The following is a 15,753-nucleotide window of genomic DNA, read 5'->3' on the forward strand; positions in this document are numbered from 1 at the left end:
AAGAAATGGAGAGAAGTGTTAACTAATGTGTGTGTGGGTTCTCCCTGACTCACAAAAACAGTGTCACAGTACATATCAACCTATACATAGGCCACACAATATTGTTTTCCGCCTCCTCAAGCCATCTTTAGAGAAGCCACAATATATTGTATTCTCTGGTCCAAGAAATCTATAGATTGACCAATTGTATTATATTCCCTGGTGTAAGCAATCAATACAGTAGATAGACCAATGATATTGTATTAACTGGTCTAACAAGCAATTACTGTGTTCTCTCATTCCAGCACTTAGTTAGAATACTCTATGTATGGAACTTTCATCCTGCTTTGCTTGCACCCCACTCCTCTCTTTCCCCCTCAAACACGCCCCAACCTCACCCCCCAAAACACATACACACACCCCCATACCTTCTTGTCGTTGTCAATATTGTTGAAGTGTGTGTGGTCAGTCTTGGCGGTAGCATCCACTCCGTCCAGGTCAGTGACGCCGCGGTTAAACTCCTCAACCGTACTGTCCGGTAATGGTAAGGGAGCCTCCTCCGCATCGATGTCTGTCTCCACAGCAACCGCCGACTTCTCCGCTCCCGTTAACTCCCGGGCTGAGTGAACGAACACACCAACACATTGTCAGAAGGAGGGCCAATGGCGTAACAGACTTCGTTGCTAGAAAAAAAGTTGCTACACCACAAGAGGTAGAGAAACATAAAAAGATAAGAGGAGGGGAGAGGACTCAGAGGTATTTTGTTGAAAGTTGCTAAACCAAAAGATGAGGAAGGATGACAAAAAAAGAGGGGGCAGGAGGGGAGGAGCTTCATTAAGGTGTTCTCCAGTGGTTCTCTTGTTCTCTCAGCTCTGACAATTAACACTCCAGATAAGCCCATTGGCTGTGCTCAGAGGCTCCTGAGGCTTACACTAGTGGGACAGACAGAGAGAGCTGGGATCAGCGCTCGTGTGCGTGTGTGTCAAATCAAATTGTATTTGTCACATGCTTCGTAAACAACAGGTGTAGAATTACAGTGAAATGCTTACTTAAGGGCTCTTCCCAACAATGCAGAGAGAAAAATATAAAAATAATAGAAAGATAATAACACAAGGAATAAATGTGATGAGTCAAAAGATTTGGTGCAAAGGGGGGTCAATGCAGATGTGTGTGTGTGTTTGTGTGTATGTGTGAGCGTGGTGCGTGGGTGCTGTGGGCTCATCTGCCTATGAAAGGACGCAGCAGTCACTAGAGCCAGTCCTCCCACCACTGTTCTGTTCCACAGTCTCTCTCTATAGACTGACTCATCTGTGATGCTATCCTCTCAAATGGTCTCTTACAGGAGTGTGTTTGTGTGTGTGTATATTCACCTGAGAGCGTGGACTCCTCGTTGCAGGTCTTGTCATTGTTTGCGTCCTCCTGTCCATCTGCGTTCTGGTGTGTGTGTTGCAAGCTGAGTTTATGACACACCTCGAACGCCTGGCCCACCGTCCGCACGATACGCATGGCCTGGGACTGGAGAGGATAGACGAAGGAGAGGGAGGAGGGGATGGAGGAAAGAGACAGAGGGAGAGAGAGAGTGGTTATTCAATGTTCTTTGATGAGCTACTGTGGATGACTTCTCTCTGTCCTTCAATTAAATATACTGTTCTCGGACCAGAGAAAGAGAGAGGGAGAGTAAAGGGGAGAGACAGGTAGAAGAAATCAATAGCATTCCTATTCTTTTAAAATAGTTGGAGGACGACTGGGAGGTAATAAGAGGTTGTCAAAGAGTAGCCAAGAATACTTCATCACACCACAATCAGAATGACTGGACAGGATGAGTGTGTGTGTGTGTGTGTGACAGGTTAAAGGAAATACTCATAGCCTGTTATACATTAAAAAGTATTAGTAAGTTCAAAGTATGTGAGGATCTTAAAACATCTAAGGTTTTAAAAAGATCATGCATTCAGTATTAGTTGATAGAGATTGATAACATTCATATAATTGTGTTAAAGTTCAAATCCGTCAAGCGTACAAAGGGTCCGAATTGTGAGAGGAATGTGTAAACGATATATTGATTACTTTATTTTTGTGGTGCCTAATGGAAGGATAAAAATGTTAATCTGTGATCTACTGCAAATCAATCCCAGAACAACAGCAAAGGACCTTGTGAAGATGCTGGAGGAAATAGGTACAAAAGTATCTAGATCCACAGTAAAGCGAGTCCTATATCGACATAACCTGAAAGGCCGCTCAGCAAGGAAAAAGCCACTGCACCAAAACCGCAAGAAAACAGCCAGATTACGGTTTGCAACTGCACATGGGGACAAAGATCATACTTTTTGGAGAAATGCCCTCTGGTCTGATGAAACAAAAATATAACTATTTGGCCATAATGACCATTGTTATGTTTGGAGGAAAAAGGGGGAGGCTTGCAAGCCGAAGAACACCATCCCAACCATGAAGAACAGGGGCAGCATCATGTTGTGGGGGTGCTTTGCTGCAGGAGGGACTGGTACACTTCACAAAATAGATAGCATCATGACGGAAAAAATTATGTGGATACATTGAAGCAACATCTCAAGACATCAGTCAGGAAGTTAAATCTTCGTCGCAAATGGGCCTTCCAAATGGACAATGACCCCAAGCATACTCCCAAAGTTGTGGCAAAATGGCTTAAGAACAATAAAGTCAAGGTATTGGAGTGGTCATCACAAAGTCCTGACCTCAATCCTATAGAAAATTTGTGGGCAGAACTGAAAAAGCGCGTGCGAGCAAGGAAGCCTACAAACCTGACTAATTTACACCAGCTCTGCCAGGAGGAATGGGCCAAAATTCACCCAACTTTTTGTCGGAAGCTTGTGGAGGGCTACTCTAAACGTTTGACCCAAGTAAAACAATTTAAAGGCAATGCTACCAAATACTAATTGAGTGTACGTAAACTTCTGACCCACTGGGAATGTGATGAAAAAAATAAAAGCTGAAATAAATCATTCTCTCTACTATTATTCTGACATTTCACTTTCTTAAAATGACATGGTGAATTTGTACTCTGATTAAATGTCAGGAATTGTGAAAAACTGAGTTTAAATGTATTTCGCTAAGGTGTATGTAAACTTCCGCCAACCAACTGTCGGTGTGGCAGGTAGCCTAGTGGTTAGAGTGTTGAATTAGTAACCAGAAGGTTGTAAGATCAAATCCCTGAGCTGACAAGGTAAAACAAAAAGGTTGTTTTCCCCCTGAACAAGGCAGTTAACCCAATGTTCCTCAGCCATCTTTGAAAAGAACAATTTGTTCTTAACCTACTTGTCTAGTTAAATAAACATTTAAAAAAAATATATATAATAGTTATGTTTTTTTTATGTATAGTTTTTCACAATTCCTGACATTTAGCTTCTTCCAAATCAAGCATTCACTTGGCAATGTGCTTAACATTTAATTAGCATTCTCTATGAGATTTTACAAGTACTTGTTAGAATTACTAACCTTTGGATTACAGAGTATCAGTGGGGTTTGAAAACAGAGCCAGTACCGGTATTACAGAATATCCCGGAATGGCACAAGGTCGGTATGAATGTATGACAATTTGGATACCGCCCAAACCTAATGACAACACAAGAGGACGGTGGTTGAACCAACTTGCAAGTAGCCTACCAATAAGCACATTCTTTTTCAAAGTAATAAAGTGAGCAAAGGTGATTATTTTATTAAAATATATGAAGCCAAAGTCATAGGCTAGACAAATAAGTTGAAATATTAGCAGAATTTGAACATGTTTGTGAGCTAGCTACTTTAAGTCCCCCTTTCAAGCTAGCCAACTAACTCTTTCAAATACAAATGATTTGTTATTGTGGGATATTCCAAATAGAGCTACAGACCCAGTCTGACATTGGCAATGAGCTAATTGATACTTTTATTTCAGTATGGAGTCAATTGAAGGGTCTGTGTTTCATGAGGCCTTTAGAAAACGTACTGACTGAGAGGAGGTATGCATAAAATATTTAGAATAAATGATGTCTTCATTTTGGCAGATTAGCTGTTTTTTTCTCCCTCTTCTCTGGAACCAGTCAGGCAGGCAACAACCCATACTGTACTGCCCAGCCACCAGTGCATATTTACAAACTATGCTTGCATATAATGACAACACAGTCCAAAAACCTATGCTGGTATTATTAGTTCATTATTTTATTGTTTATGAAATTATATTCTTAGCTAAAAATGCCATAATAAATGGCAACATTCAGTGTTCTACATGGAACCATTTTGGTTCAGTGAAGAACTTTAAGGGTTACCATATGTGAAGCAAGCGACAGAACCCTTTTTGGTTCAATAAGGATTTTATTTTTTGGAAGAGTGTAGACCAGATTAAGGACCAGCAGCACTAACATTGTTATCACCATTTGCTTTGTTAGTCATTAGCCCATATTAAGTACCAGCAGTACTACCATCGTTAGCATTGTTAGAGTTGTAAACCCAGATAAAGGACCAGCAGTAGAACAGCCCCCTAAAGTTAGTGTGTCATAATGACTCTCTCAGTCTCTCCAACTGCCAAGCCTTTGTTCTGAGTCAAGGTGTTTTCCCTCCAATTCAGCCTGCCAATTAACAGCCATTATGGCACAACAGTTTCTCAGACAGTCATTAAAACAGACAGGGCTGGGGTGCAACTGTGACTGCTCTGAACAATGGCAGGGGGAATGACTAAGAGGATGTCTTTGAAGATGAATTATCAGATTCATTCATTTGGAAAATGTAGCCAGATTGGTGAGTATTTGCATGGTCAAATAATGTTAGCCACCTGCTGGCTCAGTATCCTGGGTGATGGACGCCCAAAGCTATGCCACTTGGCCCATGCCAGGGCCCGTGTCTGAGACTGGCAGAGAGTGGCAACTGGCAATGGATAGGAAGGACACACACACAAGTCAGTCTCCCATAAGTCCAGGCCTCTGGTCTCTAATGGGTTCTCCCTGCAGGTCTCCCCCTCGTTTAACTGTCTGTGATGGAGACAGCCTCGTTAATTACACTGCTTTAAACTGTCCACAGGAGGACAGCTTGAGAGGAGGAAGGGAGGAATTTATTTGTATTTATTAAAATGTATTCAAAAAGGGAAATCCCATTGAGACCAAGGCCTCTTTTACAAGGGAGCCCTGCACACAATCATACAAATTCCCAATATTTACAATTCCAATGCAATAAAGCATTTATGAAAAGTAACTTACAAAAGTTATGAAGTCATGAAAAACAAACATTCCTTAATAAAATAAGTAATCAACCAGCTGTCTGAACTGCCCTAGCGGCACCAAAACATCCAACTTTAGAGAGTCCAGGAGAAGGAGGAATGGAGAGAGAGACATTAACAGAAAAAGGGATAGGGATCAGTGTTGCAAACTAATTTTCAGGGGAAGTTGCTAGGGGCCTGTCGATTTGTTGCTAAAAGTAGCTAAATGACATTGTGATGTCATTGCGTGATGCAGTCATTATGTAGAATACACAATAACGTTACTCAAATTGACTGGCCATCTCGGTGAAAAATATGATTTGACATTTGTTTGTTTATTATCACATATTTTTATTTGTAAAAGTAATATAAACACAACACATTTTATATGATCAGATGTTTTTATTTTTAAACACAAGACATTGAATTATTGAACATTTACACATTACCCATTATTGAACAATTACATTTTATTTATTTTCTTTTTGACTAGTAAACCTACACATTCTGAACAATTATAGTTTGAAGCAGAGTATTGGTAGTTAGTTAACATGCTACCTAACTGATCAACAATAGGTACAAGCTAATTACAAGGTATATATGCTATCTTATTGATTAGGCAGCTCTCTCCAGGTTGTTGTGCTGCTTGGCTGGCTAGCTGCTCAATGGTTTCCTCCAGATATTGCCACTGTTCTCGTTGACACTGCAGTGCACACTGCCACCATCAGCTGTGTGTCTCCGCCAGTTCCAGAAAGTCCACTCCTTGCATACGTACTGTAAATATGATGAATCATAGATTGGCAAGGAAATCCTCTTCATCTTCACTGTCCAACTGCATTGTCACGGAGCTGGAAACAGCAGTAGAGGATGTGGCCTTAAAGCTGTACGCTGCTGTGGTGCCAAACTGCTGCAGAACTTCACTTGGTAGTTTATGCTGGTAACAGGTATCACCAGCCAGCTTCCTTCCATACTGCACCAGGAGTATGGATTTGAGAGTGTGCAGTGACATTCAATTTCTTAACCACACTCATTTGGCTGAACAGCCGGTCAACCTCCGCATTTGAGTGTGGCAAGGAGAGGGCAGCGAGTGCAGCTTTGCACAGTTCTTCAAATGGATTTGACCCGGAAGAGTCCGTGTAGTCACACACTTCACTCTAAAACTCGACTGTATTTTCAGTGAATCCCACCTAAACAGAAAAGGTACCCAAGGTATAGAGATGGACGGAGATGTCCGTCAATGGAATCCTTCAGGACATCAATTGTTGCCATTGAGTTGACTACTCTGCTGCAAATTGATGTTAAGAGGTGTACCAGATTGTCAAAAAGCTTGACAGGATCCGTTTGCTCTCCCTCAAATGACTTCACTGCAACTTGTAAGTCGGACAGGATTGATTTCAAGAATGTCAGGTAGACATAGTTGGTCTTGTCCATGTACATGGTGTGGAGCACATCCACCATGTAGCAATGCTCACTGGCCTTTGTCAACTCAAAGTGGAGCTTCAATTCTTCCCACTGGCTCAATATACGAGTTACCGCAGGCTCAATCGATAGCCAACGTGTGGCACACACTTTGGTGATCCGCAGGAGTTTCTGGCCACAATTAATGGCGGCACACACTGCTTTGTACGCCTCGTGCCGTTTTGGGGAAATCAAAAACCAGTTGTAGGTTTTCCTGATTAAGTACTCAAAGCTCCTAGGGATGGTTTCTTTGGATGCTGGACTGACAGCCGATTGTAAAGAATGGCACACACAGCGGATGAGTACCAAATTGGGCAATGCACATTCTTCCTTTAAAATCTTGTGCACCCCGTTGTGCACCCCAGTCATCACGGACGCATTATCAGTGCCAATACCCTGAAAATTCTCTTTTTTAAGGTTACACTTCTGAAGAAACTCAACTTCCGCCTTTGCTATTGATCTGGCATTGCCCCGCTCCAATTCAACCAGCCCGAGAAATATGGCCACAATGGTTATTTTTTTAGCACTGAAATACCGAATCACCACACCCAGGTATTGAGACACTGACATCAATGGACTCATCCAAAAGGAGACTGAACTTCTCATCCCCCACATCTGATGTTACACTTTTCAGAAAATAAGGAGCCAGTACTCCAAATACATTTTTAAAAGTGTCTAAATTTGTTGCTAGGTGGTGTTTGAAATACGAAGTTGCCAGGGTTGTCTGAAAAGTTGCTAAATCTAGCAACAAAATTGCTAAGTTGGCATCACTGATAGGGATAGAGAGATATCTTAATGGGCTAACTGGACCAAACGTGGAGAGGTGTGTCTGTGTGCAATGGTAATGGAAATTCTCTAAGGATTTACAGGTTCCCAATCTCAATGTTCTACCATGCTGTTTGACTTGTGGTGTCTGGTCTTTTTCACTGTTGATCTGTGAATTCCTTTAAGAGACAAATAACTTGAAACCAAAAGTACCAAAAGTACTTAAGAATTTGTTCTTAACTGACTTGCCTAGTAAAACAAAGGTAAAAAAATAAATTAAAAAAACTGCCTATTCTGTCTGTCTCTAATACGAGCAGGTCTTGTAGAGGTAGAATACAGTACAGCCATGGGCCTATAACACTTCATCACTGTGAATATCAGTGTAAAAGCTGTGAGTGAGTGTGTGTGTGTGTGTGTGTGTGTGTGTGTGTGTGTGTGTGTGTGTGTGTGTGTGTGTGTGCGCACATGCTTGGCATAGTTGATAGGGGGAAACGAGTGAAAGTGTGTGAGAGCGAGTGTGTGTGTGTGTGAGAGGGTAAGATAGAGTGAGTGTAAATGTGTGAATTCCTTTGCTACATTTAGCACACATTACTGGACTTGGCTTAGTAATGTCAATGGGACTGTGGATAACCTTACCCTGCAAGAGACGCGAGAGAGAGCAAAAGAGAAAGTGTGTTTAGGTTTCTCACCTTCTTCTTGGACTTGAAGACGTTACAACGGAAGATGTTACTCTGTCCGTCTCTGGCGATGTAGCTGAAGATCTTCAGGTCCTGGGAGTCATGAGACACATAGAAGATCCTACAGGACAGAAACAGAGGAAATAGATACACAACCAAAAGTAACCATAGAGGAGGGACACTCAGGGCTGAACAATAACTCAATCTGTTTGTGTAACTCAACCTTCACGCAAACATCTGATTAACGTCAATGGATGACAGCTGACTAATTCAGAACTACTATGCCAAAAAGAAGTGTACTATATTGTTTTGTATTGAGACTATAGGCCGTTTACATCAGGGCATTCATTTCTTTTATTCAACAAAGCTAGCCCAGTCAAATAATGCCTTTCTCTGCTTTGAGGTTCCTATTAAACTCTGTGTAACACTGACCCGTAACGCTGTCGTGTAGACTACAATTCAAGCGGAAAATTGTTCTAATTGCTCTTGAAATGCTAGACGTCAATAAGCTCAGAGGTAGGAGACATCACACACACACACACACATTATTACACAAGAACAAACACACACACACAAACACCCCTAAAAGACAAATCAGAGGTCAGCTACTGCGGTGAGAGAAAATAAACACAACCTTTAATTAAGAACTGTGTGTGTGTCACGTCAGGGGCCTAGCTGATGTCCAATGACCTCTTAGTGGCTGCAGTGCATTATGTCCCTGCCTACCCTACACTATGAGGTTCTTCACACTTAGCTTCTCGCAAAAATACCCTCCCCTACACATACACGTCAGGGTGGCCTAGTGGTTAGGGGGCGGCAGGGTATCCTAGTGGTTAGAGTGTTGGACTAGTAACCGAAAGGTTGCAAGATCAAATCCCTGAGCTGACAAGGTAAAAATATGTCGTTCTGCCCCTGAACAAGGCAGTTAACCCACTGTGCCTGGGCCGTTATTGAAAGTAAGAATTTGTCTGGTTAAAAATACACTGAGTGTACAAAACATTAGGAACTAGAGGTCAAACGATTAATTGTAATGGCCGATTTCAAGTTTTCATAACAATCGGAAATCAGTATTTTTGGGCGCCGATTTTCCGATTATTATATATATTTTTTTATACCTTTTATTTAACTAGGCAAGTCAGTTAAGAACACATTCTTATTTTTAATGACTGCCTAGGAACTGTGGGTTAACTGCCTTGTTCAGGGGCAGAACGACAGATTTTCACCTTGTCAGCTCAGGCGTTCCAATCTTGCAACCGCACAGTTAACTAGTCCAACACTCTAACCATTGCACTCCACGAGTAGCCTGCCTATTACGCGAATGCAGTAGAAGCCAAGGTAAATTGCTAGCTAGCATTAAACGTATCATATAAAAAACAATCAATCATAATCACTAGTGATAACTACTAATCCAGTTTAGCAGGCAATACTAACCAGGTGAAATTGTGTAATTTCTCTTGCGTTCATTGCACGCAGAGTCAGGGTATATGCAACAGTTTTGGCTGCCTGGCTCATTGCGAACTAATTTGCCAGAATTGTACGTAATTATGACATACATTGAAGGTTGTGCAATGTAACAAGAATATTAAGACTTAGGGATGCCACCCGTTAGATAAAATACAGAACGGTTCCATATTTCACTGAAATAATAAACATTTTGTTTTCGAAATGATAGTTTCCGGATTCGATCATATTAATGACCAAAGGCTCGTATTTCTGTGTGTTATAATGTTATAATTAAGTCTGATTTGATAGAGCAGTCTGACTGAGCAGCAGCAGGCCCGTAATCATTCATTCAAACAGCACTTTCGTGCGTTTTGCCAGCAGCTCTTCGCAAGCACAGCGCTGTTTATGACTTCAGGCCTATCAGCCTAAAGGCTGGTGTAACCAATGTGAAATGGCTAGCTAGTTAGCTGTGTGTGCGCTAATACTGTTTCAAACGTCACTCGCTTTTAGATTTGGAGTAGTTATTCCCCGTGGCTTTTGTGGAGCGATGGGTAACGATGCTTCGAGTGTGGCTGTTGTCGATGTGTTCCTGGTTCGAGCCCAGGTAGGGGCGCGGAGGGGGACGGACAATAATATAGTGCCTATAAGAACATCCAATAGTCAAAGGTATATGAAATACAAATGGTATAGAGAGAAATAGTCCTATAAATACTATATTAACTACAACCTAAAACCTCTTACCTTGGAATATTGAAGTCTCATGTTAAAAGGAACCACCATCTTTCACATGTTCTCATGTTCTGAGCAAGGAACTTAAACGTTAGCTTTTTTACATGGCACACATTTTTACATGGCACATATTACTTTCTTCTCCAACACTTTGTTTTTGCATTATTTAAACCAAATTGAACATGTTTCATTATTTATTTGAGGCTAAATTGATTTTATTGATGTTTTATATTAAGTTAAAATAAGTGTTAGTATTGTTATTCAGTATTCAGTATTGTTGTAATTGTCATTATTACAGACCAAAAAAATATTGAAAAATCGTCCGATTAATCGGTATCGGCTTTTTTGGTCATCCAATAATCGGTATCAGCGTTGAAAAATCATAATCAGTCGACCTCTATTAGGAACACCTTCCTAATATTGACTTGCACCCCCTTCTGCCCCCAGAACAGCTTCAATTCATCGGACATGGATTCTACAAGGTGTTGAAAGCGTTCAGAGATGTCGACCCCCATCCTTCCCACAGTTGTGTCAAGTTGGCTGGATGTCCTTTGGGTGGTGGACCATTGTTGTGTTTGAAAAACCCAGCAGCGTTGCAGTCCTTGACAAACTCAAACCGGTGCACCGGGCACCTAATACAATTCCCTGTTCAAAGGCACTTAAATCTTTTGTCATGCCTCTCTGAATGGCACACATACACAATACATGTCTTAACTTTCTCAAGGCTTACAAATCTTTCTTTAACCTGTCTCCTCCCCTTCATCTACACTGACTGTGGTGGATTTAGCAAGTGACATCAATAAGGGATCATAGCTTTCACCTGGATTCACCTGGTCAGTCTGTCAGGGAAAGAGCAGGTGTTCCTAATGTGTATTACTGCAATTTAAAACTTGCGAACTTGTCACTTCTCGACCGCTATCTGCGGAGGTAGAGCACAACACTCTCCTGACAGTTGCTAAGCAGGACAGTGTAAACAGAATTTTCTTGTTGAGCCAACACTCTTTCAGTACATTTTAAAAAAAATAGCACAGTAATGTTTTTGAAACAGCTGAAATGTACATACATTTTCCTTATTTTTTCGACTTGATTTATTGAGTTTTTTACCTGAAACTGTAGTAACAGCCTGTAACATTCTGAAATTGTCGCCGTAGCTTTAAATCTTGACAATGATTTTTTGTTTTTGCTTCACTGCACTGAGCCACTGATGTCCAGGCAAGATGCAACTCCCCTGGGAATGATCAACATTTTCAGTCGCAATTTGCTTTATATAACGACTTCCATCATTGTCTTGCATCAGATAGCGTGTCGATTTCTGCTTCGTATCTCGCAAAGAGTAATGGGATAGACCAAAAGTAGTCCTGCTACAATAGGCTGCCATAACATTCAATTTCTTTTTATTTCTATTGAACCTTTATTTTAACAGGGAAGACATATTGAGACCTAGGTCTCATTTCCAAATAAGCCCTTGTATAATACAATATACACTGAACAAAAATATAAATGTAACATGCAACAACTTCAATGATTTTACTGAGTAACAGTTCATATGAGGAAATCAGTCAATTTAAATAAATTCATTAGGCCCTAATCTATGGATTTCACATGACTGGGAATACATATATGCATCTATTTGTCACAGATACTTTAAAAACAGGTAGAGGCCACTCAGTACCTGGTGTGACCACCATTTGCCTCATGCAGTGTGAAATCCTGTTTCTGAGCTCTACGGACAATTCCTTCCACCTCATCGCTTGGTTTTTGCTCTGACATGCACTGTCAACTGTGGGACCTTATATAGACAGATGTATGCCTTTCCAAATAATTTCCAATCAATTGAATTTACCTCAGGTGGACAGTTGTAGAAATTTCTCAAGGATGATTAATGGAAACAGGATGCATCTGAGCTTAATTTTGAGTCTCATACTTATGTCCGAATACTTATGTAAATAAGGTATAAAAAATAAATACAAATAAAATTATTTTGCTTTGTCATAATGGGTTATTGTTTGTAGATTGATGAGGAAAACAATTAATTGAATCCATTTTAGAACGTAACAAAATGTGGAAAAAATTAAAGGGGTCTGAATACTTTCACTCTATGGTGTCATTTCATGGGCTGTGAATAATATGGAGTGATGCTGGCCTTTTACTCCAAACATTCCATTGGTGCCCGAATCACATCATATGCACTTACTGCATTACAGAAAACCCGCTAACCAAACAACAATGCAGGGCATGCTCACTGAATTAATGGGCAACTACACCATTTAAAAAAAAAAAAGTTTTAGATTTTTCCCAGACCTCAAAAGTCATCCCCTGATGTAGTGTAAGAATTGTTGTGAACACATAAAATCTAATTGTTGTTTTTCTACTCAAAAAGTGTACAAAAAATGTGTAAACCAGAAAAACATTGTAATTAATTTTAAAAGGCCCAACGTTTTTTTCTGTGCATGACTACACTTTAGAGTGTGTGTCATCCTGCAACACAGCATTTTGGGGGAAGTTGAGGTCAGGTCCAATATTGACTATGCACCAAAGAGGGAAAGAGGTTGGGCCATCCTAGAAATGTTTTAGTGAAATATAATATATAACATTTAGCAGACTTCCACAGTCATGCGTGAATACATTTTTATGTAAGGGTGGTCCCGGGAATCAAACCCAATATCCTGGCATTGCAATGCTCTACCAAGATGAAGGACAGGGTTATAAATGATTTGTGAAGCCTCAACTTAATATGATTCATAAGGCCTTTATTAAGGGGTGCTTATGCAACCCTTTATAAAACACAGGTTTATGTCATAGTTGACATACTGGGTTATGTCACATTTGACATGGTGGGTGGTTATATGTCACACAGTTATGCCACATTTATGAACCCTTTATAAAGCATGACATACGTTATAGATAATTTGTAACACATAGTTTGTGCTTACTGGCTAGCTAGTGGCTACTGTGATATTTATGGTCAATTTGAGCAGTGGACCAAGAATGTTGTGTTGCTAGCCACAATAAAAAGTAAGGCAAGGATGTAATGTGAAAAGAAGAAATCTCCTCAGACTCTCCTTCATCTCTCGTAGTGGAAATAGGTCCTATGCCTCGCCATGCCCATGGTGATGTAGGTAGATGGTGTGGTGATTAGCACAGAGAGTGTGACAAAGACAGGGAGGATACACACACACACACATTTTGAATTGTTTAACAATTTTCTGGTTACTACATGATTCATTTTGTGTTATTTCTTAGTTTTGATGTCTTCAATATTATTCTACAATGTAGAAAATAGTAAAGATAAAGATAAAACCCTTGAATGAGTAGGTGTGTCCAAACTTTTGACCAGTATACCTGGTCTGTATATTTCCACACTATGAGGTTGGATTAATACTGTGCAATTGTGAAAAGGATGATAATGACCTTTTATTGTAAGAGCAATTTGAAAGAAATTCATGAAATTTCAGCCTGTTTTGGTGGGATGGAGTTTTGGCTTGCCTTGCGACATCACCAGGTAGGTTATAAGTTAATAGACCAATAACAAAGAGAGTTTCAAACCGCTCTGGCTGCCAATAACAGCTCATCTTTAGGTTACATATGCATCCCATTAGGCTCATCCAATTAGGCCCCTCAGACCACTCCCAGACAGCTAGTGAAATTCTTGCTTGAGAAATTCCTCTTTGCTAAAGAGCAATTAGTTTCTTTCTGACCATATTAATTTACAAACAATCACAGCAACGTACTTAATTGTTACCCAGAATTGATTTGATATTAAGATTTAAACAGCTGCATTGGACCTTTAAGGATAAAATTGTTCATTATCTGTCTTCTTCAGCTGATCTGATACACACCGATCTCCCACCAAGACACTGGCTTTCATGTAGAGGTGGAGAGGAGAGGGAGGAAAAAGTGCCTGCCCAGAAGCTTTAAGGAAGGTGGGTTAAGACTAAGATTTTATCTGCTGCCAGAAAATGTGAGCTCGCTGTTCTGAGAAATCTCCGGGATCAATTTAAACGACAGACAGATACATGTACATCAACACCAAACAACAGATATCAACACTGTGCCAAACTCTGCCTCAAAAACCTCTACAGTCTACACACCAATACCAACAGCAGCAGATGGATCTAGATTTAACACCTGTCACCAGACAAAGGAACACTAGATGTCTATATAGCATATATAAGCATTGAATATATATATAAGCATATAGCATATACAAGCATATAGCATTTAAGCATAGAAAGACACCAGCCTTACTGTGTGTATGTGTGTGTGTGTGTGTTTGTGTGTGTGTGTGTGTGTGTTAGATAGGGATGCACTGGAGCCTGACAGATAAATTAAAACTTGTGTCTCAGTGGGGGGGGGTGTCAACAAGAGAGACGGAGGGAGAGATGGTGGGAGGGAAGAGGAGATGGACGGAGAGAGAACATTGGACAGGGTACTCCCTGTCCACCTAATGAAAGCAGTCATTGTCTTCAACCCCCCTACACACCTTAAAAGCATTTAGTAATTAGTTCAAGGCCCTTTTAACTTTTGAAACCTTCTTTGCTCAACCCAGTGCTTCGTAGAGGATGAAAAAAAACATAATTTGCTGAGGCAACATCACTTTTAATACACATACACACAGACGCACGCAGCCACCCACCCACACGCACAAATACAAACACACACACACCACTTTTAATACCGTGATAGCCCAGTAGGAGACAGGTTGATATAATGTCACAGTAATTTATGTGATGCGTTTTAGCTTGGCTTTGTTTACTCTGATTAATATCTGCTATGAAATGTGCTGCCGATATATCAGATGCTAAGAGGCCACAGCATTCTGTCATCACACACACACACACACACACACACACACACACACACACACACACACACACACCCACGCATGCTCTGAGAGAAAGAAAGGAGAGAGAGCGAAAGAGAGAGTAAGAAAAATACAGTAAGTTAGTGACGACATTTGATCAAGAGTAGCAGCAGCGTAAAAAGAGGTGTTGGGGACACACACACACTTTGCATATATGGTAAACAGAGAGTAGCAGCAGCGTAAAAAGAGGGGTTGGGGACACACTCACACTTTGCATATATGGTAAACAGAGAGTAGCAGCAGCGTAAAAAGAGGGGTTGGGGACACACACACACTTTGCATATATGGTAAACAGAGAGTAGCAGCAGCGTAAAAAGAGGGGTTGGGGACACACACACACTTTGCATATATGGTAAACAGAGAGTAGCAGCAGAGTAAAAAGAGGGGTTGGGGACACACACACACTTTGCATATATGGTAAACAGAGAGTAGCAGCAGCGTAAAAAGAGGTGTTGGGGACACACGCACACTTTGCATATATGGTAAACAGAGAGTAGCAGCAGCGTAAAAAGAGGGGTTGGGGACACACACACACTTTGCATATATGGTAAACAGAGAGTAGCAGCAGAGTAAAAAGAGGGGTTGGGGACACAGACACACTTTGCATATATGGTAAACAGAGAGTAGCAGCAGCGTAAAAA

General features: G+C 40.7%; 1 protein-coding gene across 1 annotated transcript in view; it reads right to left on the minus strand.

The window, feature by feature from the left end:
• The window catches only part of LOC112251158 (carboxyl-terminal PDZ ligand of neuronal nitric oxide synthase protein-like), a 163,611-nt gene that overhangs the window by 57,996 nt on the left and 89,862 nt on the right, over positions 1–15,753 (minus strand). The window contains exons 5-7 of the mRNA XM_024421949.2: positions 8,089–8,197; positions 1,350–1,494; positions 408–598 (exon numbers count right to left, since the gene is read on the minus strand). Of these exons, the coding sequence (XP_024277717.1) occupies positions 408–598; positions 1,350–1,494; positions 8,089–8,197 (445 nt within the window). The remainder of the gene's footprint in view (positions 1–407; positions 599–1,349; positions 1,495–8,088; positions 8,198–15,753) is intronic.

Source organism: Oncorhynchus tshawytscha, linkage group LG05 (genome assembly GCF_018296145.1).
Source record: "Oncorhynchus tshawytscha isolate Ot180627B linkage group LG05, Otsh_v2.0, whole genome shotgun sequence".
Lineage (NCBI taxonomy): Eukaryota > Metazoa > Chordata > Actinopteri > Salmoniformes > Salmonidae > Oncorhynchus > Oncorhynchus tshawytscha.